This window comes from Prionailurus viverrinus, chromosome A3 (genome assembly GCF_022837055.1).
Source record: "Prionailurus viverrinus isolate Anna chromosome A3, UM_Priviv_1.0, whole genome shotgun sequence".
Classification (NCBI taxonomy): domain Eukaryota; kingdom Metazoa; phylum Chordata; class Mammalia; order Carnivora; family Felidae; genus Prionailurus; species Prionailurus viverrinus.
In genome coordinates, this window is record NC_062563.1 from 41,917,798 (window position 1) to 41,944,341 (window position 26,544).

At 42.2% G+C, this 26,544-nt stretch overlaps 1 protein-coding gene across 10 annotated transcripts in view; it reads right to left on the bottom strand.

Annotated features, from left to right (window-relative positions):
- KIF16B (kinesin family member 16B) overlaps positions 1–26,544 on the bottom strand; it is a 295,283-nt gene that overhangs the window by 115,210 nt on the left and 153,529 nt on the right. For all 10 annotated transcript variants that reach the window (XR_007150865.1, XM_047852576.1, XM_047852575.1 and 7 more), the window contains exons 16-17: positions 12,925–13,007; positions 11,414–11,502 (exon numbers count right to left, since the gene is read on the bottom strand). Coding sequence is in view for 9 of the 10 variants with exons in the window: in XM_047852576.1 (XP_047708532.1) it covers positions 11,414–11,502; positions 12,925–13,007 (172 nt within the window). In the remaining variant the exon portion in view is untranslated. The remainder of the gene's footprint in view (positions 1–11,413; positions 11,503–12,924; positions 13,008–26,544) is intronic.

A 26,544-nucleotide genomic window follows, 5' to 3' on the forward strand; every position in this document is an offset into this window, starting at 1 on the left:
TTAAGAGGAAAAAAATAAAAAATCTGCATACAAATGGATGTGTACTGTTTGAAGAACAACCCATATTGTTTAAGGATCAACTGTACTTTTTTTCCATACGATTGTTGTCAGCCAGTGAGACGTCCTCACTGCCATCTTGGTGCCTCTGGCTTTTTGATACAAATCCCAGAATTCTTCATTCAGAATCTACTTCCTTCCAGCTTTACGTTCTAATTTGTCATCCCTACTTTTGACTTGAAAGGGCCAGGAAGGCTGGAGCTAAGTACATATAGCATTCTAGTACAGCATGAAGCTCCACACAGGACAAACTAGGTCCTTGATGAATCCTTGGTGATGATTAGGATGCCCAGGACATGCTTCCAGAGAGAGCCACCGTTAGCAGGATTCCCCAGAATCTAGTTCCTATGAAGACAGCTTACAGCTACACTCAAGAAGGTGTATTCATATTGGTATTCTATACTTCAAGAGGATCTCTTTCTAGTTTGTATGCAATTGGAAACTCTCCTACAGTACTGGTAGAAAATGGTGGTGATATGTGCAACCATTCTATAGAGCAATTTGTCAACACTTATCAAGGGCCTTAAAACTATTTACATTTCCAGAGGCACCCGGGTGGCTCAGCCAGTTGAGCGTCCAACTCTTGAATTCAGCTCAGGTCATGATCCCAGAGTCATGGGATCGAGCCACATGTCAGGCTCTGTGCAAAGCATGGAACCTGCCTGAGATTCTCTCTCTCTCCCTCTGCCCTTCTCCCCAACACTCTCTCCCTCTTTCTCTAAAATAAAAAATAAACAATAAAAAATGAAATGAAATGAAACGAAATGAAATAAAAGAAACCAATAAACAAACAAACAAAAAAAACTATTTACATTTCTGGCCTACTAATTCCATCTCTACTTTTTTTCCCCCTGTGGAAGTAATCATGGAGAAACAAAAAGATTTACCTGCTACATATATGTTCACCCCAATTGTTTGTGATAACTTAACACTAGACAAAATGCCTACCAACAGACAAGAAGTAAGGCACAGAATACCCAAGGAATGCAATATCACGTGGTCATTAAAATAATGTAGGAAAATATTTATGAAAAGAAAAGGTGAATAAGTGCAAAAACTCTTCATGAACCCGTCCTGGTTAAAGAACACATATAAATAATATATAAGTGTGTGTGTATAAAAGAGTATCCACATACATACACAAAGACAGAAATGGCTACACAGTGGAACAGCCAGGGGTAGAGACAAATATGCAGCGGCATGTTGACTATGCAGTAAGTTCTTTTTTGCTTGTTTATAATTTCTAAGTTTTCCATAATGAACATGTTAAAACGTTAGACTGAAAATAATTTTCACTTGTCTGTCTTCATTTCTTGATTTCTGATGACTTCAGACCATCCCCACTTAGGAGCCTTCCCAGCTACCGAGGTCTGCAGCGGCCCTGATGCCAGCCAAACCCCAGCTTGCAATGCCACACTCCATGAAGCTTCTTGGATGGCTTACCAAATACATGTCTGATTTTTGATTTGGATATTTTTTGGTCCGAATGGATTTGAAAGCCAGATGTTTCTCGTCTTCAGAATTCAATTATTCAAATATACCCATGTAAATCAACTCACCACTGGTTATTGCTTAAAGGATGCTAATGCACAAGTGAAAATCTCTTTATTTTCAAGACTGAAATGAATTTGGAATGTATATAATTTTGCTTAGAGCACTTCTGAGAAGCTGTGAAAGCTTCCACATCCTGCCAAATTAGCTGTCTGTTTGCAGTCTCAGAGCAAGACAGAGGATGCCTAAGCAGTGGGCTTGGTTTCTTCATAAAGACTGTGCCGATTATGGAGGAATCTTTCCCCCGCAGCGAAATTACTTCCTGGCAAAGACCCTCGCTGGGCACTACTCCAAAGTGGAACTAACTCCCAAAGGAAGTCACCGGGCTGCTTTGCCTCATCCAAAATTTCTCTGGCACCAAGTACCACGCATGTGTGTATACAAATCTTAGTTTCCAGGGAGCTTGAGATGTAGGCCAGGAGTAAGTTCCAAAACTCTGCTAGAAATGATATACCCAACTTTATGTGCCCAATTTGACTGATTAAACGTTCTTGGGGAGTAAAGACTTCACTTTCAAAAACTCCAAATCTTACTATGATTTAGAGCATGAGGTTTTTTTTAGACATGGGTGATGTGGAGAATCAGTAGGTTACCTGCTGAACAAAGGAAAAAGAACCGGTTGCTTTGTCGCTTTAGAGAGATAAGTCGGATCTCAACTGCATACAATAATTCGTAAACTGGACATACTTCTTTCAGAGAGCTTTGCTGTAGGAGGAACTGAGTATTCAGCAGTAATTTTCAGTCTACTGCAAAAAAAACAAAATCAAAAACTCAGGTCTATACGATACCAAAGAAACCAAGAGATATGGTCACTTGTAACAGTTAAGAAAGCCACAAAAAAGTATGCCTGCACGAGTGAAAAACTCAAAAGGCAGGGGCCAGCTAAAAAGTGGAGATACTAAAAAGGGCACAGGACCCATCTGAAGCACGAGGCATCTGAAGACCTATGAACAGACACATCCTTTGTACTGGGAGCATATCTGCGGGCCAAAACCTACCGCTCAATGAACATTTGTTAAGAGCCCACTATGTGGGAGCTTCTGGAGATTAAAAATGAGTAAGGAATGGTCTCTGTCCACAAGAAGCCTAGTGGGAAAGCAGACATAAACATCAATTAAATGAATTTGGAAAAGGCTCTGCTAAAAATATGCACAAAATGCCTGCAAGAGAATAAAGAGAAAGCATTTATCTCAAATCGGAGACGCACAGACCGCTTCTTGAGGAGACAATTCTGATACTCGGGCTTGAAAGATGAAGAGGACTGACCAAGACAAAGAGTGGGACGGTTTTATGGACAGGTTTTATAGACAGGCCTGACCTGGAGAGAGCTGTGAAAGATCTGTTTTGTCCACTTAAACCAAGGCATAAAGTTGGAGGTAGAAAGTGACAGAAGACAATGTTGGAGAACAGAATCATGAATGATTTTGCTGGAGCTTGGAAGTCACCACATGGGCACCGAGGGGCCAAATCAAATGCTGGGAAGAAGAGGGGTCTTAGAGAAAGAAGTCACCACAAAGGGCTAAGGAGGTGTGACTTAAGGTTGGGACAGTCTTCCCAATGAGGCAGGTCAGTGAGTCTGTCCTGTGCCACTGCAAAGAGGAAGTCAGGAATCACCTTCAGGGCCATGACAGTCACCTTAATGACATTTGCCAGTCTTCAGGTATTAATCACACTGGCCATTTACTTTATTTTTTTTTAACTGAGGTATAATTGATATATATTAGTTTCAGGTGAACACAGCGATTCTGTATTTGTAGATGTTGCAAAATGATCACCATGATAAGTCTAGTTACCATGCATCACCATAGATAGTTACAAAAATTTTCTTCTTATGATGAGAACCTTAAAGATTTACTCTCTTAGAAACTTTCAAATGTGCCATATAATAACATTAACTATAGTCACCATGCTGTACATTACTACACATTATATTACTTATTTACTTACTGGGAGTATGTACTTTTTTACCACCTGCATCCACTTGCCCTCCTCCCCTCTGGCAACCACCAATCTGTTCTCGGTATCTATGAGCTTAGTTCTTTTGTTTTGGCCGATCCGTTTCTTTAGATTCTACACATAAGTGAAATCATATATATTTGTCTTTCTCTTTCTGACTTATTTCACTTAGCGTAATGCCCTCAAGGTCCATCCATGTTGTCACAAAAGCAGGATTTCCTTCTCTTTTTTTATGGCTGAGTAGTATATCTAGAGAAGAGATGAGGCAAATATGAGGTAGGGGATACCAACCTCTACACTAATCACCAGAGCTTGGCCACCTGCTGATCAGAGAATTCTGTGACAAGGATCCCCTTCAATGAGATGCAGCATATTGAGGGGTGGGGTCTGGGCTCAACTGCACAGCTTTCCTTAATTTAAAGACATCCCAGGAATCCTAGCCTGGCAAGTGCAAGGACAATGCTACTGGTGTCCTGATTTCTGACAGGCTTTACGAGGGTCTTCCTTGTGCAATGAGTTATGCTCCAAGGTGACTGAGCCCCTATCTGTCTTACTCACCCCAGCCCCAGTACAGGGCTGGACAAAGGACTGCCCTAAAACAGGAGCCAAAGGGATGAGGGGAAAGTGGTAGATGTTGTGAATATCTATTTTACTCAACAGGGGAAACCTCCTTCATCCTGTTGTTTGGTCAAGCCACAGAGACTCCAGCTTTGTCCAGGGGTATGCAGCGGCTGACAGAGTACTCAAATGCACAGTCACTTATGGGAGAAAGTTCAAGGCCTGGGGCTCAGTTTTTCAAGGTTGTACTCATTATCCTCCTGCCTCTTGACAACCTGCTCTTCCTTCCCTTGTATCTGTATTTCAGCCAGGTAGCATTCCACCTCCAACCAATTATTTAAGCCAGAAAACAGAAGTCAACATCTTTACTTCCCACATCCAATTAATCATCCAGGCTTCATGACTTCCTGCCCCAAATGGCTGTGGAGCCCACCCCTTCTTCTAGGTTCCTTTGACCACTGTCTCAGTTCAAGCCCTCATCTCTGCGTCCTTCCCGTAGCTTCCTTGGTGCCTCTGTTACTCAGCTGCCAGAGTGAATCTGTCAATGCAAAGATGATCACATCTCTCCTTGGCTAGAAAAACTTCTTGGATTCCTACCATCAATTAGGTTTTAAGGTACCCAATCTCAATGGGCTGGTTAAACTGAACGCGGCAGTGCTTGAAAGAGGTCATCAGGAAATCAATCTATGTTAGATTTATGTTCATCATTTGTTTACTGTATTTATTGGGGGAACTGAATTTTGAGATCTTCTTTCTTTCTATATTTCCAGACATCACTTTCCGGATAAAACATTCTTGAGAAAATGGAAGAGAAAAAAAACTTTTTTAACAAAATACAAAGGAACATCACCCCCCCCCCCCATACCCATAGGATGGCTATTATTTAAAAAAAAAAAAAAAAAAAAAAAAAGAGGGGCACCTAGATGGCTTAGTCAGTTAAGCGTCCGACTCTTGGTTTCGGTTCAGGTCATGATCTCACCATTCATTGGATGGAGCCCACACTGTTTGTGCCCTGCTTGTGCCCTCTCTCTCTCCCTCTCTCAAAATAAATTAAAAAAAAAAAAACTTTAAAAAGTAAAAAGAAAAAAAATTTTAACGAAAAAAGAAAAAAACAGAACAGAAAACAAGTGTTGGCGAGGATGTGGAGAATTTGGAACCCTTGTGCACCTTTGGTGGGAATGTAAAATGGTACAGATGCTGTGGAAAATGGGATGGCAGTTTCTCAAAAAACTAAAAACAGAATTACCACATCCCCAACAATTCCACTTCTAGGTATATACCCAAAAGAACTAAAAGCAGGGCCTGAAACAGATATTTGTATACCCGTGTTCATATCAGCATTATTCACAACAGCCAAAAGGTAGGAGCAACCCAAGTGTCCCTCAACAGGTGAGTGGATAAACAAGATGTGGTACATATGTCCAATGGAATGTTATTCAGCCTTAAAAAGGAAGGAGGAAGTTCTGACACGTGCTACAACAGGGATGAACTTAGAAGACATTATGCTAAGTGAAATAAGCTAGTCTCAAAAAGCCAAATAATGCAGGAGTCTACTTACGTGAGGTACCCCAAGTAGTCAAACTTCCGAAACAGAAACTACAATGGCGATCGCCAGGGTTTGGGAGAAGGAGGGAATGGGCAGTTACTGTCTAATGGGCACAGAGTTTCAGTTTTATAAAATGGAGAGTTCTGGAGATGAGCTGCACAATAATGTGAATGCACTGAACTGTACACTTAAAAGTGGTTAAGGCAGTAAATTTTATGTTAAGTATGCTATCACAATTTAAAACAGTGAAGAAATGAGCTACCAAATGCTGATGAATATACAGAAAATTGTTCTCTGTTGCATTTGGGGCCATATATTTTAATCATGGCCATAACTTCTGGACGTGCTAATCGAATTTATAAAAACATTACACATACACGGGTACCGTGGATGTGCCTAGAGAACCCGAGCTGCCATCCCTCTCCTACTTCTAATCCACCTGCCCGAACCCCAGTGCATCTCCGGGAGGAAAAGCTCTGTCTGCTCATCCATACTTGGCTTTCAGAATGCTCCCAAGCCAGGCCTGAACCTGCGGACTCCTCTTAGCACACCCTTCTGCTCAGCAGGACTCTTTCTTGCCAGCACTCCTCTGCTCGGCCCACAAAACTGCCGACTCCCAGAATCTCTTCTGTCCAGCCTGCCTCTCCTACTTGCAAACATCTCAAGGCCCGGCACAGAATCCAGTTTATTTGTGAATCTTGGAGAGAATTCTCAAGAAGAACTGAGGGGAGTGACTTGGGATTTCTAAGGGGAGGGAGTCCAAGACCAAATCTTCACTTAATATCCTTCCTCACTTTGTCCTCCAAGCTGAGGCAGTACTACAGACTCCTGACAGCTTCATATCCTCAACTACAGAGAAGAAAGCACTACACCAGAGGCTTCAGACCAGTTTTCACTTAAGGCTCCTAATAACCCACACTATCCCCTCCATACTACCCTTCCCCTGAGATGCTCTCTGGCTATTTATTCCAGGCGTGTGTCGCTATGGCACTGAGAGGGAGCTGAATGGGATGTAACGGGAAATTTTTATGATAGGGACAGCTGGGTTGAGGAAACAGTGTTCCTGGGAATTAGGCTTAAGACTCAGATTCCATGATGCCGGCTGGAGGCAATCGCAATGTCAAGAAGGATTCCTTCTGGAAGTCTCTGGTTTTCTAAGTTACCCAACATATTACAAGGCAAGGCTACATGAGGAGGATCACTTCCCAGACCTCCCAGGGGCAACTCTCTGCCCTGAATCACATGCTGCTTGGCCTTCACTCAAAATGAGTTCACGAGCGTGTGCCTGTTCTCCTGGGCAGAAAGAACATTCATCTGACACTTCTAGGTTCTCTACACAGAAGACTCTCAATAAATATGTGCTGATCTGTGCAAGCATCTCAGGGCTATTTTCCATCTTGAGAAACTAACATGCTCTTGTTCCAAGCAGCTCATTATCTATCTATAAATAAATATTTAGTCAGGGTCCAAGTAGAAAACATGTTTCTTCCAATGGTCTTCCAGTTTATCACGTGGTACTTACTTTAAGCCGAGGGTATTTACACCTGTAACATCAAAAAAAGTATAAACAGCATGGCGATACTTTAATCCCGCTTCATTTTGCCAAGTTGCTAGAGCAGACACCTCGTGACACCCATAAATCAGAGTAGGAAATTTTTCTCCAATTATGCTTTAATTCATGGGCAATCATTCTCTACAGCAGGTGGCAAGTTGAGGGGGGCTAGACGTGAGGGAGCATGAAGTCAGGCTAGCGAAGTATTGAGTAATTTTAATCTGAGCTTTTACAAATGAGTACCGCAAGGGTGGCAGAGACAAAATGTGCCTGTTAACTGAAGCCAGGTGAACAGGATGCACAACGGCAGTATCAAATGCATCTAGAACCATCTCCTCAGCCAACTGCAATGTAATCTAACACAGATGCTGCTTCTCACTTGAATTCTCTGATTGTTTTGGTCTAATTAATTTCATCACAAGACCATCTTCCCATTTTTTTGTTTGAGGATCCTGAACATGACCTTGAGATTATTCACATAACTTCAGTGTCATTTAGGAATTGACCCATGTGACAGAAACACATTTCTTTATATAGTAGACCATTTTTCACTCTTTGGAATATCCATGCCCAGAGAAATTAGCAAAAAATCTTTTCCCAAGAGGACCTATGTATCCTACTAAAATTTCCCTCTTAATCTGTTTGCTATACATTTACTATGCACGTTACGTGAATGACACTTCAACATACAGAAATTAGCCTGGGTGGCTCAGTCAGCTAAGCATCCCACTCTTGGTTTTGGTTCAGGTCATGATCTCATGGTTTCATGAGTTCGAACCCCAGGTTGGGTTCCGAGCATGAGGCCTGCTCGGGATTCTTTCTCTCTCCCTTTCTTCCTACCCCTCCCCCACTTGCACTGTCTCTGTCTCTCAACATAAATAAACTTTAAAATATAATAAAATAAAATAAAATACAGAAATTACTACAAGTAATTTACTTGTAATTTACTACAAGTAAATTTACTACAAGCAAATTACTACAGTAATTACTACAATTACTGACCTCAAAACACTTCCAATCAAATAGGAGAGACACTCACACAAGCCAAACTCTTGTGCAAAGGCCAGCTCACGCCAACTCTCCCTGCCTCCCCCATCTCAGGAACAGACACACCATCTGCCCAGCTATTTACATCTGAAACCTGGGCATGACCCTTGATTCCATGGCACTCCATCTCTAGGGCTACCACCCAATTCTAAGCCACTCTCACTTCTACGTGGACAAAGGAAACAGCTTTCTAAACGGTTTCTTGTTTCCGTGCTACTTTCTCCAAGAGACATACATTCTAAGGTTAGTAGGAAGTACATCATCAGGCTGCTTTTCTTCTGAAAGCCCTGGAAGAGTTCCCTAGCCCTCTTAGAAAAGAGACAAACTCCTGCCAATGGCCTAAGAGGCCTTATACAGCTGGCCCCAGTCTATGTACCAGCCTCACCTCCGATGACTGAATTCCCTCTACTCTGAGCTCTTGCTGTTCCTCGGGTAGAAGCCATTGCACTTGTCCTCTTCCTGGAAGACTCTCCTCTCTCCCCCTTTCTGTCGTTCCAGAGTCTTGGATTGAATGTCACCTCCTCAGGAAGCCCTCCCTGATCACTCCACTGCTCAGGACATTTCATTCCCACTTTCTGCACCCATTTGTAAATCCCCTGTGCCTGCCTCTCTCCTCTAGCGAGCTGTAAACTGACCCTGTCAGGGTTGTGGGCAGCTGTGCCCCTGGGTAGAACTATGCTCCCCACAGGAGGCAGGCAGAAAAGGCTTGTTGTTTGATGAATGTCCATTACAAAGAGGACCAGAATGAGGATGACAGAATGTACAGTGAAGAAGGAGCACTTCCTTTCGACTGGGAGAGGAAAGATGGGAATAGCTTCCAGAGGAGAGACCGCATGCACTGTGTTTTAGAGGACAAGTAGGCGCATCCCAAAACGCATGCCAGAGCTCTGAAACTAGCAAAAGACAAGCCCAAAAGGCACGGCTAGTCCAGGCAGGTCTGAGCAACAGAAGGGTCCCTGAAATGGCTAGAACCCAGAACACACGTAGGGATGTGCTACGAGGACGGCACTCACGGTGGAGAGCCTGAGTGACACGGTAAGGGGTTGGCATTCTATTGTTTGGGACCACGGAAAGTCACCGAAAAGCTTGGAGGGTGAAAAATTAGTACACTCTAACCTGAATTTTATAAATATTGAGAAAGATCGTTGTAATGTAAAAACCAGCAAACAACCTAAACTGGCATCACTTTTAAGAGGACTACATATTCACCTCTGCTTAGAGGAGAAAAAAAGAAGTCCTTGGATACCATGTGGCAATGCAAGGGAGAGGGGGGCTCACAGCTGGTGACCCTGTGTCTCCAAGAGGATGAGCTGACTGCACATCAGTCTGGGGCTTTTCAAAGGCACCGAACAGCCACATAAGATTTCCAAATGGGTTCAAAGTAAAAGGCCCCAGGATCATGGATAAAGAAGCTGGTAACTGGATTCCAGGACTAGAGCTGGGTCCTGGACTGGGAGATGATTACGAGCAAGCACGGTACACATTCCAGAACAGTTCAGTCAAACAATACTGAACAGATGGGCTCACAATACTTAAACTGAAATTAACCCTAAAGACTGGCATATTATATTAAACAAAGTGAGTATATGAATGACTCCATCCCAGCCACCACAAAAGGCAGTTGCTAACGCTACTGCAAGGGACTGAAGACCTCTAACGGAACATGCCTTCCAAAGCAGCGATAACCCAGGCGCTCTGAGGGCTTTATCGATACAGATTATTTCAAGACAGATTTATTTGATGAGCACAACTCTCCTCAACAGCTATGTAATAAGATGGAGAGCCGACCTGTAAGATGGGTAAAGACAAAGGCTGACAAATTAACTGTGGCTTGTACTTGCAGAAGTTCTGGAGAGTGGGAGAGGCCCAGGAGCCTGCAGCTATGATGTTGCACTGGGTGGTTGTTTTTTGTTTTGTTTTTTCCTTTGGGTTTTCTGTTTGTTTGTTTGTTTGTTTGTTTGTTTGTTTGTTTGTTTTGGCTCCAGCCAGGTGTGAAATCTGGTCTTCAGCTTGCCTATAAAATGAGGAATCCCGAAAAAAAGATCAAAGGTCCCTCCCAGATTTAAACTCCCAAGGCAATGAAGAAATCCCTGGTAGGCATAACCTGCTCTTCACAAACCAGTGAAGGGACTTGCGCCAGAAGAGGGATGCCTCCAGACTCAGTATCTGTGAGCACTGCCCAGGTGGGGTGGGGGCTCTAGCAGGGCACCGGCCCCAGGTCTGAAAAGGCCCCCAGCTAGAGATAAGCAGGGAATTACATGGTCACTGCATGGGCTGAGACCTTACGTGGGCCAGCAAATGGCTATAAATTCTCCACATGTCAAGCGGGGACAGTCACCCAGAGAATTAAGACAACGGGTATGAGATGCCGAATGCAGTGCCTGGCACGGAATGCAGCCACTCCTCGGTGCAGCGCAGTTCTAAAAGACGTCGTCGTCAGTTTTACATCACTTTTTCAGTTGTTAGATTTACCTCTGCTGATTTATAGGAAATTCCCTCTGTAGGAAAGATAAAACTGTGGGACCTCATAAAACAGGAAAGGACCCCAAAGTCCTTTTGTGCAGTTCCCTGTTCTTAGGCATTTTCATTGTCACCACCACATCACTACTGAAACTGTGAAGGACCTGAGCAACCCAGCCACAAAGTTCTTTGTGTCCCCAGGGGTCCCCCCCAAGGCTTGGATGTACTGAACACAATTTCCTGCACTCCTGGATGCCCTCAGAATCAAAATTGTCTGTTATTACAATAAATTTATAAAATGAGATGAAAGTGCCTAAACCAAGGGGATCATGCACTACATAATCAAAGAGCCAATTCTAAAATAATAGACAATTACGAAAACGATAACGAAGGCTGTAACAACCCTCACTAATGCTTCTTACGCTGTTAAGCAGCAAAAAAAAAAAAAAAAAAAAAAAAAAAAAAATCGGAACACACAATCTCATTTATGTTGTGATTACAATGAAGTAAAATTATGTACAGACAGAGCAAGGGCTGAAAAGCGACTTGGGAAATGACTATGGCTGATTTGCTAAGGAGGAGCAATTGCAGAAATTTTATTTTTATCTAGTGACTTTAATGGGGTTGACACAATAAACACCACAAAAGTGACAGTCACAGGGAAGGAGATGCTGCTGTTCACTCACCCTGGGTTATACAACATGACCGTGGACAGGTTCTCACAGGACTTCGAGAGGTCAGTCATGGACAAGCTGAAGGAGGACAGAAGGCCACTCTAAGAGCAGACACAGGGCAGAGCGGTTACCTTAGTGGGGGAGAGAGGGCCAGAGCCCTGGACTCACTGCTCTCACCTTGTGAGAGGCAATGAGGTACATATACCCCTCATTAGCACGCACGCCAACTGGTCTACCTGAGGGTGGCAAATCAGGGACAGCCAAGCAACAAATATAACTCCAACCCAAGCCTCAGCTAACCACATCGGGGCCCCAGCATGCCCGGACAGGGGAAGCTAGCCAGGAAGTGCACAACCATGGGGATCTCCTCGACCACGCTGCACTGAAGTGGAGGGAAGGGTCACCCTCCATTCCTGGCGGGAGCTGTGTCCTGTTCTCAGCAGCACTCACATGTGTTGAGGGATAAAGATGAGGAGGGAGAGGGGAAGGGAGACCAAAAAGTAAGAGCTTAACCTGTTTGCTTCCATGGAAAGCTACTGGCACATATATTTTCCTCCCTCTCTTCCTCTGCAACTGTGAACCAAAAAGGACCCTCCAGGGAGACCCTGGGCCAGAATAGATAAGAGGCTTCACTGGCTGGAACGAGCAACCGTGGAGAAGGCTGGGGTTTGCAGCTTTCTCGTTCTTTCCCATGGAAGGTACTGGCACCCTTGGGTAGCCCTCACAATAGGAGGTTGACATGCAGGGCTCTGTGACTTAGGGGTGAAGGGCAGACCCTTTAGGTCAGCGGGTCAGGGCAGCAGTGCAGGCTGGCCACGTGCTAGTTAGGGAACAAGTAAGCCTCAGTTTCTCATCTTGATCATCTATGACATGGGGTTAGTAAGAGCTGCTACACAGATTAAGCAGTAAAATATGCTGTAGAAGTTTCATACAGTGCCTGGCTCATAGAAATGTTAGCTGTAGCCTTTACCTTCCTCAGTCTAAGGACATACGGTGTCCCAAGACACATTCTCTCTCATCTCTTCCCTTCTCTCTCAGGTGTTCTACCCACCTCACCCGTCCTGCACTTAGAGTGCCCTCTGGATGACCCTATCCAACTAGCTGTCCCAAACTCACCCCCTCTCTGCTTCACACCCTAACCAGAAGTCTCATTTGCTATGGCTGAAAGTAAAAAGGAAGCAGGCCTTTGGATGAAACTGATTCTGATATTGGGTTAACTCCTAAAACAGATCCTCATAAGTGGAAGTCACTCCCCACTTAATGCAAAACAATGCCCAACTCCTTTTGGGGGGTGGAGGGGTGAAGAGAAGGGTCTAGAAGGAGCCATTTCTCCCCCTGCTCTGGACTTGACCAGTTTGCTCTCCTACTTCATCAGCCAATCATCCACTGAGAAACAACTCCATACAGTTAGCACAGGCTACAGCGTGACTTTTCTAGTTCCGTACTCCGGAAAATCAAACTGCTCCCACAGCCCCAGCCCCACCAGAATCAGAATTGGCTCCTGGAGATGTTACGCTGCTCACCTTCCTTTTCTCCCTGAGCTTGGCAGCCTCCTTAGGATGGTTAAAGCGAAACATATTGGTTCTTCCCAAGAGTATCACAGCACCTAAGAACATACAAAAACAGCAATGAGTTCACGGTAAGCAACCGGTTGGTTGACAACATCATGTTGTGGAATTTTACAGCTGAAATGTAATTTCCGGTGCACTATAAAATGGTAATAATAAGGGAAAGACTTAGTCTCAAAAGTCTGCTTATATAAGCCAATTTTAAACCTGCAAATATTCTTATTTTTATAGCTGAGTGTCACAATACTCATGTTACTAAGGCAGAAGTGATGGATTCAAGCATTATATTACGAGATTTAAAACTTAATATCCAGATAATTATAGTTTTGATTGTTAGGAAGAAAAAAAAGCAGTAAGTTCTACAAAGAGATGCTGTAATACCAACCAAAGCATATGGTCACAAATTTGGGAAATGTTTATTAATGCCAGTAAAAGGAGAAATCCCGAAGGAAAGCGCTTTCAAAAGAAAACATGGTATAATCGGCAGAGTACAGGTAACCACTACTAACATCTACCTCAGAATTTGACAGGAAAGAAATTGTGTATGTGTAGGGTCTATTACCATGTGAAAACACTGCTTCTTGTTAAAACTCTGTTAAAATTTGGGTGGCCACATGAGACACACGAGAAAGGCTCCATTTGATGGACCAAGGTTCTGCTTATTCAAAAAATGATCACACAAGAGGCAACAGAATTCAAGCCAAGTACCCAAGGGTAACAAAAATGTTAACTAAGGGCAGGGACAAATTTTAGTATTTTTAAGCAAATAAGCAAACAAACACTTTCCAAATTCAGAACTGCTCAAAGCTGGCATGGGTGCCACAGACGGCAGTGAGCTCCTTGTCATCAGAGGCATCTAAGGGAAGCAATGTTCCAGAAGAGATTCACTATGTCGTCTGGTCCCATCCATACCCGAGAGTCTATCACACCTCAGAAGAGACCCCCATGTTCAATCCTTGCCCTGAAAAAGAATGCACTTCTTTGTGAGGACAGAACATATCCACTGAAGTCAACCACGGAAGACAACGACATGTGATGAGGGGTCAAGCATCTAAGTGATGTGTGCAAGGCTGCTGTAGGTGGGGACAGACCTCAGCTGGGTCTCACAAGGCAGCCCGAGGACAAGAGAGGTGGTTCCAGTTTGGGGAAACCACAGGGAAGGGCTAAGCCTGACCAGGGAAATGGACCTGTCCTGCTGCGGGGAGAGGAAGGAGTCAAATCCACCCAAAATGCGGGGCATCAGAAACAGCACCAGGATAGAACAGACACTGTGAGGACTTGGAGAGCCAAGGGAGAGAAGTTGCATCAAATGTCACAAACTGATGGCCTTAGAGAAACCAGCTCAGAGATGTTTTGTGTGCCCCGCGAAAACTTAAAAACTAAAATTATTAGCTTCCAGTTAAAAATCTGCAGTTTTTACATAAAGTACTGAGTTTCTTTCTGATTTCCCTTCAAAAACTAGAAGGTAATGTATCAGTATATTTGTATTGCCACTTGGCAAAAATCCCTGGGCTGCTGAAGGCTGCCTCCTTTGGACAGGGCACGTGACCTGTGGGGTAACAGCAGTCACCAACCTCTTCACTTGGCTACTATTTCCCTACCTGGGCCTCAAAAGTAATATCGTAGCCCCAGGTGGCTATTCTAGAGCTTCAGACCAGTATATCCACCTGCCTACTCAACATACTGCCTCAGATTCTCAAATTCAATATGGTTAAAACCTAACGGGTTAGGTCATAACCCCAGGGAGCTACTGAAAGGGTTGGTTCTGGCAGTTATCATTATTTAGCGGAGAGGGAGTCCGTATGAAAAGAAGAACACAGTTTTCAGAGACTTAAAAGTATAGCAGTGGATAGTAAACAATCTACAACCTGCTTATCCCCCTCACGGAAAATTATATTCGTATATTTTCCAATCATGAAAAGGCACCATTACCATAATTAAGAAAGGTGTTTTCTATGCCTTTTATGACCAGGACTCAGAACAGTGTGCCATACAGAGAAGTCAAAAGCTAAGCAGCCATGTCTAGGATATAGGTATATTTAATGCTCTGGAAGTGAAATTAGAGATTAATAAGGCAATCACATTCAATGTGCTAATTACATTTAATCCAATTCTTTTTTTATTTTTTTCCTGTTAATCAAATGCCCAGCCATGCAGGTTGAAAAGTGCTAAAATATGTTAATGGAAAAATAGAAATGGTATTTCAGAGACATATTTCATATCATATTAAATCATTGAAAATAATCTTGCCACCCATGTATTTGCATGAAATACACATAAAAATCCCTTTAAGAGTTATAAAAGAAAACAAAATTATCCATGACCATTCCTTGTTTCTACCTAAATAATGTACATAAACTGCCTGGCACATAGAAAGAGGCTTGTTAGGGGCCCCTGGGTAGCTCAGTCAGTTAAGCATCCAACTCCTGATTTCGGTCCAGGTCATGATCTCATGGTTGATGAGATCGAGCCCCAAATCAGCCCATTTGCGATTCTCTCTCTCCCTCCCTCTCTACCCCTCCTGCGTGTGTACTCTCTCTCAAAATAAATAATTAAACATTAAAAAAAAAAAAAGAGGCTCTGTTAAGACTGGTTTCTTTCTATTTCATTTTATTCCTTTACTCAACAAACCTACTAACTTAAAAAATGGCTTGTTTTTACATTATGCTGCTGTTCATTCATTCAACAAGTACTTAATGAACCCTGACTGCATGCTAGTCACTATGATAAGCACTGCAGATACAAAGTTGAACAAGTCAGACATATGCCCTGCCCTCATGGAATTTATAAGTAAGAGAGAGAGGTGAATAATCAAATAAGTCCACAATTAGATGCAAAGCTACACCTACAGGAGAGATACCCTGCCCAGTACTCAAAGAGCACATAAGAAGAGGGTTGATTTAGAGGAAGTTAGGGAAAGAAGAAGTGGGAAGCGGTGTCTAAGACAAGCTCTGAGGATGAAGCACGGAGAGTGAGGGAGTGGCATGTGTAAAGGTCCCATGGCAGGAAAAACTGATGGTGGTGGTGGTGATGATGCTGAGTGACTGGAAGACAGTTAAATGCCTACGGCACAGGAAAGGGAGAAGAACAGTACATACAATGAAGCTTGAGAGAGGGAAAGGAAGAGACCACATAGAATCTTTCAAGATACAGTAAAGCAACTTTTACTTCATGAGGGTGCATAAGAAGATGGTGAAAGGCTTTGTGCAGCATCACATGATTGGATGAGAGTTTCAGAAAGTTCATTCTTTCCACTGTTTGAAGAAGGAAGCAAAGAGGGCAAGGGTAGATGCAGATAAATAAGGTCGGAGGCTATTGCAAGAGTCCAGGTCAAAGACAATGGTGGTTCAGCACTGGGGGGAAGGGGAGAGGAGAGAAGGAGAATAAACAAATCAGGAAGATATGTAGAAGATAAGGTCAAGAGGACCCCATGATGGGCTGCATATAGGGACAAGGGAGGTAAAGAAGATGTTCCTGGGTACTGGCAGGCAACAGCTGGTTGGACGGGGAGCTGTTCACACAGACTGAGAATACTGAAAAAGGACCAATATTGGGTTGGGAGAGAAAGCCTGAGTTTGGTTTTATACATAATGAATTTGAGATGGCTTTGGCAGGCAGAAATATGGGTCTGAAGCTCTAGAAGAAAAACTTGGGACATCTATCCATCAGTGTATCTACCAACCTACCTACCAACCTACTTACTCATGAATATATATAAATGTATATGTATGTATGTGTGTGTGTATATATGTATGTATGTATATATATGTATGTATATATGTATGTATGTGTGTATATACACACACACACTCAGACACACACATGCACGTACGTATATGTACATATCTACCTAACATCTGTGTGTGTTAAGACCCAGATTATCTGCCCTGCCCCAAACTCTTGTGTGGCCAAGGGTGAGTTAAGCTCACCCTTTCCAGAATTCAGTTTCCTTTTCTAGTCATCAAACTGGATACTTTCTAAGGTTCCTTCCAGATCTTAAACTCTTTAACCATGAACTATTCCTTGATCGGAGGTTAACATGATTAGTCACAGCAGATGGACTTTTCTGATGCATTTAGTTTGTAATTTTTAGAGCATATCTAAGCCTCCTTAAAATGCATGATGGCTTCTTTGAGTTTACTTCAGAGCCTGTTAAATACCAGAAGGTAGACAAGTTCCAGATGGTCTTAAAAGGAAATGGAAGGGAAATGACATTGTAAAAGGGTACACAGAGGCACTTGTTAACAACAACCAAAAAAAAAGATAGAAAGAAAGAAAAAAAAATGCTTTGCTTAAATCTCTATGAATGAAACCACTGAATGCTGATTTCACAGAAGATTTTCTGTTTTAGTATTTCAGGTACACTGAAAGTGAAATTAAACATGTAAACATTTCTATGGATTTCTAAGCAGTATAGTGATAATAATCGTTAATATCACTATTAATTACCCTCAAATTTTATGTGAGATTTTCTAATTCTGCTACGGCACAAATAAATCAACTCTTTTATCCTATTAAATGTTGTCATATGAATATTTCTGAGGTGATGATGTACAAATTAATTAATTCTGGATTATAATTAATACAAACATGTAAGAAAACTATACTTCCCAAAAGTGGATGGTCCAATGTAACAGGAGTTTAGAGGCCAAAAAATAAGGGGCCTGGTGAAATTTTGCTTCAGTCTCCAAATTCTGAATTTGATTACTTAAAAAATTTTTTTTTCAACGTTTATTTATTTTTGGGACAGAGAGAGACAGAGCATGAACGGGAGAGGGGCAGAGAGAGAGGGAGACACAGAATCGGAAACAGGCTCCAGGCTCCGAGCCATCAGCCCAGAGCCCGACGCGGGGCTCGAACTCATGGACCGCTAGATCGTGACCTGGCTGAAGTCGGACGCTTAACCGACTGTGCCACCCAGGCGCCCCTGAATTTGATTACTTTAGAAAGCCTCGCCCCACCCCACCAAGCACACAGACAGGATATAACAGACGGCTAAAGCATGCTCCGTGAAAGAGAAGTTTTCATTTTGGATACAATTGTCAGAAAAGCAAATCTCTGTCTAGGAACATAAGTTTCTATTTTTTTTTTTTAATGTTCATTTATTTTTGAAAGACTGAGAAAGACACAGCACATGCAGGGGAGGGGCAGAGAGAGAGGAATACACAGAATCCGAAGAAGGCTCTAGGCCCTGAGCTATCAGCATAGAGCCTGATGCGGGGCTCGAACCCACAAACCATGAGACCTGAAACGTTCAATTGACTGAGTCAACCAGGTGCTTCAGGGAATGTAACTTTCTAGAATGGTACTGAGATACAGGTCAGGGTAAGGCAGGATGGGTGAAGTTCTTAAAACTTGTTTGTGTAGGATCATTTTCCTTCTGATTTAAAACATCCTCAAAATATTTACATTAAAATAAGTTATGATGATGGCACCATTTGGAGGACCTGATAAAAGAAAGTCTGATTTCCACTAATAACACCAGTACTTGAGAACGCATTAAGTAATATGTTTGAAGGCCTTGGGCTCTTGTGACACTGATGTTATTACTTAAGACACCTGAATTATAGTAATTTTTCTCTATCTCCAAACGGCTTCAGGCAATGAGACGGGGAAGATTAAGATCTGACATGGTGCTTGTGGTAAGAAAATTTTATATGAATACTGACAAATTCAAACAGGGTAGGTGGCTTGGGGTTCACAGCTAGCTTGGATAAGTGACAGGCACTCAGCATCAAGGGTAATGGACGTCAGTGTCAAAGCATGCCATCGGGTTGTCTGCTAGTATTTGTGAAGGATATAAATACACATGACACCTTGTCAAAAGGCCACATAGGCCTGGCCCCTTCCCTTTCAACATTTATAATTCAAATGTGGATTTACAATTTCCTGATTTAGATAAATTACTTAAATCCTTGTTCACTCTTGGTAAAGGAAAAATTGCAAACCTACATTGTGAAACTCTGGAGAAGAAAGTAAATTGATTTTCAATCTTTGTTATTGAGGTTTCCAGCCAAATAATCCATCAAGAATTATTTGTCCAAGTGTGTGCATGGGTTGACTCTGGAGCTATGTAAAAATCCCAAGATATTCCAGTCCCATCCCCAAAGAAACGTTTAGATGTGTGTGGGGGTGGGGCAAGTGGGAGCTGATTTTCCTCTTCTGAAAGCCTGACAGGAGATGCAAAAAGGAATTTTCATTCTTCTGAAGGAAAATGCAGAAAGTGTATGAAATAATTAGAGGATGATTCCAGACAGTAGAATATAAAATGACAAATTCTAAGGTACTGAATGGAAGGCATTATACTAACTGGTCAGGCTATTAGTAACTTTCTTTACTTCATATTCTTTGTTGCCAACAATACCATTTATTCTGTTAGTAACAAGCTCAACTATTCAGTTCTAGCCTCCTACACACTCCAAGCTGTCAATATTTTATCGTTCCTTCCAAAATAGTTCTTTCCAAATGCCTCTCTTCTTTCCAAGCAGCAACACGGGTCTCTTCCCTCCATCACCCATCTTGTGTTACTGCTCATCTCCAAGCCCCCTTGGTCTACACAAATGTCACACTGTCCTTCATGTCAGCGACCATATTATGCATTGACTGAATGGTGAACACCTTGCAGTCTACGGCTCCCAAGCCCTAGAAACCTGCCACGATTCAGCATCCCTGGTTCCCCACTGCTCCTGGCTTCCACTTCACCCACCTTCCAGGCTTCAGACACTTCTTTGCCACACACTTTGGTCAAAGCACATCTACATCACTTTTTCACCATGTGCCATTTTGACAAATGCATCATCCACTTCAGAATTCAGCTTTGGGTAAATTTCTCCCTTTTTGGCAGTCTACAGCCACCCTGTGGGAGGAGTTTGGGTTCTGCACAGATGGATAAACACACCCTGCCTTGTCTGTCCCACTGAATGCCACTACAGTGTAGGCAGAATGCAGGCAGGAGTTATTCGAGGGCCCTGACAAGTAAGCAGTAGCAGGTGGGCTGAAGAAGACAGGGATCTGAAGCACCAATGGACAGACAGGGAATGTACTATTTGCACCCTCCAGTGTTCCCTGGCTTAGTCTAGGAGGAAACCCAAAAGCTGACATCAGCACAAATGAAAGAACTCCAGGAGAAGCCCTCTAGTTCAGGTTCAAGGTGGAGTGAGAGGGTGTCCCGGCAGCAACAGAGGAAGCAGCAGGGGGCCCACGGATGCCTATACCTACAAGGAAGGGGAAATCCCTCACCAATCAGAGAAGCTATGATCTCCATGGGGTGGGGCATAGTGTTGTAGCTTCTCTCTCTCTCTCTCTGCCCTCGTCCTTCTTGGCCCCAGACTTGAGCACAAGCACAGAAAGAACATGAAAGAGTAGTATAAAGCTCCAGATTTCTAGCCAGATGACAGAAACGGGAAGACTCTTCAGTGTTGACACAGAAGGAGAAGTTCAGGAAATCAGACTCACAGAACTATTTATGAACTCCTCTGCCACTTAGTTCTGACCCTCAACAGCACACAAAGACTTCAAGGACTGACCTGAGATACAGACTACGGCTCAGGTCCCAGACAGGCCCTTAGGTGGCACACACGGGACAGACCAGAATAGCACCACAAAGGCTTTGAAAATTGAATTGGCATTGGAACTAGAATCACAACCCCCAGAGGCTAATTCTAACTTACGGTATGAATCCAACCAGGTCAACCGCCTGCTAAAACAAAACAAAACCAAGCAAAATCAATGTTTCCCATAGGATTTAAACAAGACTCAGAATCTCATATCAAAATATCAAAAATGTCCAGGATGCAATCTAGTATTGTTCAGCATATGAAGAAGTGGGGCAACCTCAACGTGTATGGCAAAAATCAATCAACATATGTCAACGTGGAGATCATAGAGATGTTGAACTTATTTGATAAAGATTTTAAATCAGCTATTATATAAATATTCAAAAATAGGAGAATAATCTTGAAAGGTAAAATGTTACAACAAAGAAATAAAGGATATTTATTCAAAGAAGAATCAAATAGTACAACTAAAAAAATACAACAACCAGAATAAAAATACACACTGGTTGGACTCAATAGAATGGTAGAAAGGACAGAGAAAGAGTCTGTGAACTTGAAGACAGACCAATTAGAATGATCTAATCTGAAAAGAAAAAAGAGGGGCACCTGGGTGGCTCAGTTAAGTGTCTGACTTCGGCTCAGGTCATGATATCATGGTTCATGAGTTCAAGCCCCAAGTTGGGCTCTGTGCTGACAGCTCAGAGCCTGGAGCCTGCTTCAGATTCTGTGTCTCCCTCTCTCTCTGCTTTTCCCCACTCATGCTTTCTCTCTCTCTCTCTCAAAAATAAGTAAACATTGAAAAAAATTTTTTTTTAAAGAAAAAAGAAAAAAAGTTTACCAAAGGGTAAAAATAAGTAAACAGAGCCTCAGGGACTTGTGGAACAATACTAAAATACTTAACAGTCATGTAATTGGAGTCCCAGAAGAAGGGAAGAAAGACTATGTGGAAACAAATTATTTAATTTTGACTATGACTGAATGAGTATAATAACTGAAAAGTTCCCAAATCTGGAGAAAGACATAAACCTACAGATTCAAGAAGCTGGGCAAATCCAAAACAGGTAAACATCAAGAAATCCATGCCAAGGCACATTGTCAAGCGACTCTATGGAACATGAAGCTAAAAGTGACATTTAAAAAGGAACAGAGAGGTCATGAAAATCTCTAACAAGAGATGAACTCAATGAAGAGAAGAAAGAGGTTAAAGGGACTATCATATGGTTGTCGTGTACACCAACATCTGGGACACCAAGAAACTGTCTTGAGTGTTATTAGTTTTGGTCAGCTGGTCTCATATCAGATGTTCATCAACATCACTTACACGGCTTGTGAAAAACTAAAGTACTAGGCCCCGTTCCTATATTTTCTGACTCAGTAGGTCTAGGACGGAACATTTCAAAATGCTCTAGGTACTACTGATGTTACTGATATGGGGATGCACTTTTAAGAACTGTGGGCTTTGGGTAGAGTCTTTAAGAAGAGCCGGGGCTTTGACTTTCAAAAGCATCTACTGAAACATCCATGTACAAGAAAAAGGGATCATATGTACAGATCTCAAGTCTGAGGAAAAAATCTAATGATAGTGAGTACTTATGAGCAAGTACACGTGAGTTAACTGGGAGGCCAGCCACTGATATCTGCTGGCTGGCTGTAGTGTACAAAAGATCTCTTCTGTTCATTAGATACCTTGGAAAAGCTGCTGGAAGATCCATTTCCCTTGCTAGTTCCACTAAAATCTTTTCTTAATTTGCCACTGAACAACTCGCAGCAGCGCTTAAGCAAATGAAAATTTTATCAAAGCCTCCTCAGCTCCACTCCCCAGATGATCACCTGTTACCTCTTTCTGAGTGCTTGAATAGATGCAAATATATTTTGGCACTCAAGCATAATGCATTCAGAAGCACCTAGGTGTAAAGTCCCCAGATACAGTTTCTGCGGCATGTCTAAAAGAAGAGATGAACGTTCAACAGCTCTGAAAAACCCGCCAGATGACCAAGGGAGTCCACTGATATGAATGGGAAAATTAATCACCTTTTAACAACTATCAGCTTTCAAGTAACATTTTATAGTAAAAGGACAAAAATAATAATAATTAACGTAAGAGAGAAGAGTTCCTAGCAATTATATAGAAAATGCTGAAATACTTTTTGAACTGTAACTCACTTGATTTTTGTATCATTTCATAGTAAGTATTTGGAAAAAAGAAGAAGAAAAGCCTAAGGTCACTACCAAGAACAGCTCAAGGCCTATGCACTAGATACCCTGGTCAAATTCATGCTTTCTTCTCTAGCAATTGCCTCCTTTCTACAGAATCACACTATTATTCTATAAAGTCATTCGATGCAATCATTCTATGGCATCGTGGGAGTGAGGAACGCTAAGCTCCAGAGAACACAGCAATGGAAGAGCACACTCAGGTGTGATGCTGCATGTGCCGTGCGTGGCTTCTGGAAGAACTCAGGGAAGAGGAGGAGAAAGGTTTCATGTGCCGGGCTTTAGGCAACACACATTCTGTATGTCATCTCATTTAATTCCCACGGCACTAGCAAACGCTTTTCATTTTAGTGATGTTGCCAGACGGAAATACTCCTATAATTTAAGGCGGGGAAAGTACTGTTTATACAATCTCGAAGTAAGGCTGTTAACTGATACAGGTTAAAAAAAAAAAATTCCCCACAATGGTGAAAATCTGCTAAATACAAGTAAATCTCCTATTAGTTGACATTCACAAATCTCTTAAGTGATCTAGATAAGGAAGTGGTAATTACTGCCTGTGCTTTTTAAGGGGACAGCCTAACACATTTCCAAATGAAGTAATTTACTAATGAAAAGAGACATTTAAGTATCAAATATCAGCAATAAACTGGAAACTGATAGTGAAAAGATAGGAAGCTGCTGGCAATGCAGGGTAAACCTGGAATCCTGTCAAATGCAGACTCAATGCAGTTAGATGGCTGTGACTTGGGTTAACATCCATCTCTTCTTTTTTTTTTTTTTTTTTAATTTTTTTTTTCAACGTGTATTTATTTTTGGGACAGAGAGAGACAGAGCATGAATGGGGGAGGGAAAGAGAGAGGGGGAGACACAGAATCGGAAACAGGCTCCAGGCTCTGAGCCATCAGCCCAGAGCCCGACGCAGGGCTCGAACTCACGGACCGTGAGATCGTGACCTGGCTGAAGTCGGATGCTTAACCGACTGCGCCACCCAGGCGCCCCGACATCCATCTCTTCTTGACACCTTCACTGAAACTGCTTCATGGGCAAAAGCCAAGTAATTTTTGGAGTATGAATATACTGATATGTTTAATTCTGTTTCCCAATTATTATATTTTAATGAAGTCCATATTCTTTTTCTTTTTCATTTTGGTCTTGTTTTTTGTTTGTTTGGTTTGTTTTGTTTTTTGTTTCTGTTAAACGATCAAATCTTACAAATACAGCTGGAAATTCTTCTGCAGCCCTACCTGGTAAAAGACTCCCCAGGACTCCCCCTTCCTCTCCAGAGGTTAACACCATTCCAAAGTAGGCATGTGTTAGTCCCATTCACATCTTTTTGCTTTTACTACATAGTTTCATAACCAAAAAGAACACAGGGCGTATGCTGTGTTTTTAAAATGTGTTCCAGTTCTCATTTTAATAATCCTCAAAAACGAAGGTATGTGGAGAAGTCTAACCTTTAATTTCGGAAGAACCGTACACATGGCTTTCCTTGGTCGGAAGTTTCAGTCTGAAAGTATGTGCATTTAAAAAAACGGTATTCTGTTGCTTCGTTCATGTAATGCCTTGAAACACAAAGTCATCTTGCATTTCACTGCCCTAAGACTTGCTAATGACATTTGTTCTTGGTGCACCGTGTTTTGACGCTTTGTAACATGGCATTTTTATGTCGGTAGCTCAGCAGAGCACCAGAGGAGCTCAAGCCCAAATCATGGCACCATGGTAATAAAAACAAGATACCCCACAGGAAAAAGATAATTCTGACCATTAACCTTAAATGTCAATTAGTACTACTTTCCGAGGACAAGTCAAAAATTTAGTTTCAGTCATCACTAACCTGAATAGGCATATTCTTTAAATGGACTTTCAATTAAGGTAAAAATTTAAGATTAAAAAAAAACTTGATAAAAATACTATATGGGAAATATATTTATTACTTACCTTCAATGCCTCAATTCCCAAGAGAATTAGAGACATAATCATAGCTATATAAGCAGATGGCAGTGGAATAATAAGCATATTCTTTGAACCAAATAAATAATAATCTTTCTATGGGGGTGGGTGGGCAAAGGGTAGAAGATAACCTCAATACTGAACAGTAAGTTCTAGGCAGTTTCCCTGTTAAACAATATGTGCTCTAAAAGCTCCTTTTACAGTGTATTATTGGGACCTTAAAACTGATATTTTTCGGAGCAACACCATTACACATAAAAGTTAACCTCCAAGAGGACCCACAAGAGACTATTTGACCCATAATGGTAGAACCAGTGATTCTACAATTTCTTTGAAAAAATTAACAGGTATGAATAGCACAAAAACACTCAAATAAGAAGAGAAATTAAAGCATATTAAAACATAACAAGCATTAAAATTGTGCGATACCTGTACAAAAGTAGAAATACAGAGTACACGAACAAAGTGGAAAGCCACAAAATAGATACGTTGCTATGTGTCAGCGTTCATTTTTGGGAAAGAAAATTTCTTCGAAAGAGAGGTGGGTATTTAGCATGCATGAGATAAGGTTATAATAAATGATAAACCAATATGGAAAAAATTAAATTAGGTCTACCCCAGATGTATTAAACGATTAAATATTTCGAAATGAATTCTAAAGTTCTACTCATGCATTAACGATGATATTGGAAACCAGTACAAGCCTCTTATAAAATCCCATAACAATACACAGTCATCAGAGCAAGGTCAACTTCCCCTGACCTGACGGGGATGCAGCCCCTACAGAGATCTCTACTGCACAAGGGGACCCATCTCCCACCTCTCACCATGACCTGTGCACCAGCCCTGCTGCCCAGAGGAACAGCAGCAGGCCCTCCACCTGAGGTCCTAAGCGTGAACAAACAGGTGGTCTGGGTCTGTGTGCTCACAAGCAGGACAGCCACTGAAAAGCCCTATATGGTGACCTCCTGTCTGCTGGCCAATTATGGTAACCTTCTGGGTTCAGGGCAGACAGCCTCTCACCATGACTATTACTCTGCTGTCCAGCAAGAACCAGCTTCTCCAACCCTTACTGCCAGAGTCCTTGTCCTGGTTACAGACAAGCAGAAAATGCTGCTTTGGTGACCATCACTGGGCACTCATGGTATCCTTGGTTTGGGCTAGTCACCGGCTACTGCTGAACTCTGAAATTCCCAGCCAGCTCCAAGGTACCCAAATGTTTGCCAAGCTCAACATACCCTGACACTGAAAAATACTAATAGTACAAAAACAGATGAAGAGATCAATGGATGAGTGGATGACTTGGTGGTAGGTTCATGGGTGGATACTCCATTAGTTGCTTTTAGAATGTCTTCAGTGGATTCTATACCCTTCCTATAAAAGGATGATGGTTCTGGTACCATACCATCCTTCATTTCTGAGATAACTCCTTACAACTGATTTCTGCTCATGACTTCACTAACACCAATGAACTATATGCTTTCCATCTGTCCAATTTCCCCCATGTGTCCAATTCCTATGTCAAACCAGATACATTATAGTATGTAACTACAAAAAACTGTTATCATAAAACTATGCATAATATACAGAAAAAAAAGGGGGGGCTTAAGATATATCAACTGTTTCCTTTGTTCCTCCTCGCATGACTCAGTACAAAAGCCATTAGGCGGGACTATGCAAAGCAGGCATCAGCATGGGAAGGGAGTAAGTTTCAGTGTCTGCACTAGAAGAGTGAGGGCAGTGGTGTGGTAGTCCAGCATGGGGTGTCAAAGCCTGAACAGGAAGAAGAGGATCCCTGCATGAGGAGGGGGCAGAAGTGATAGCATACTGGTTACATAATGGAAGTCAGGTT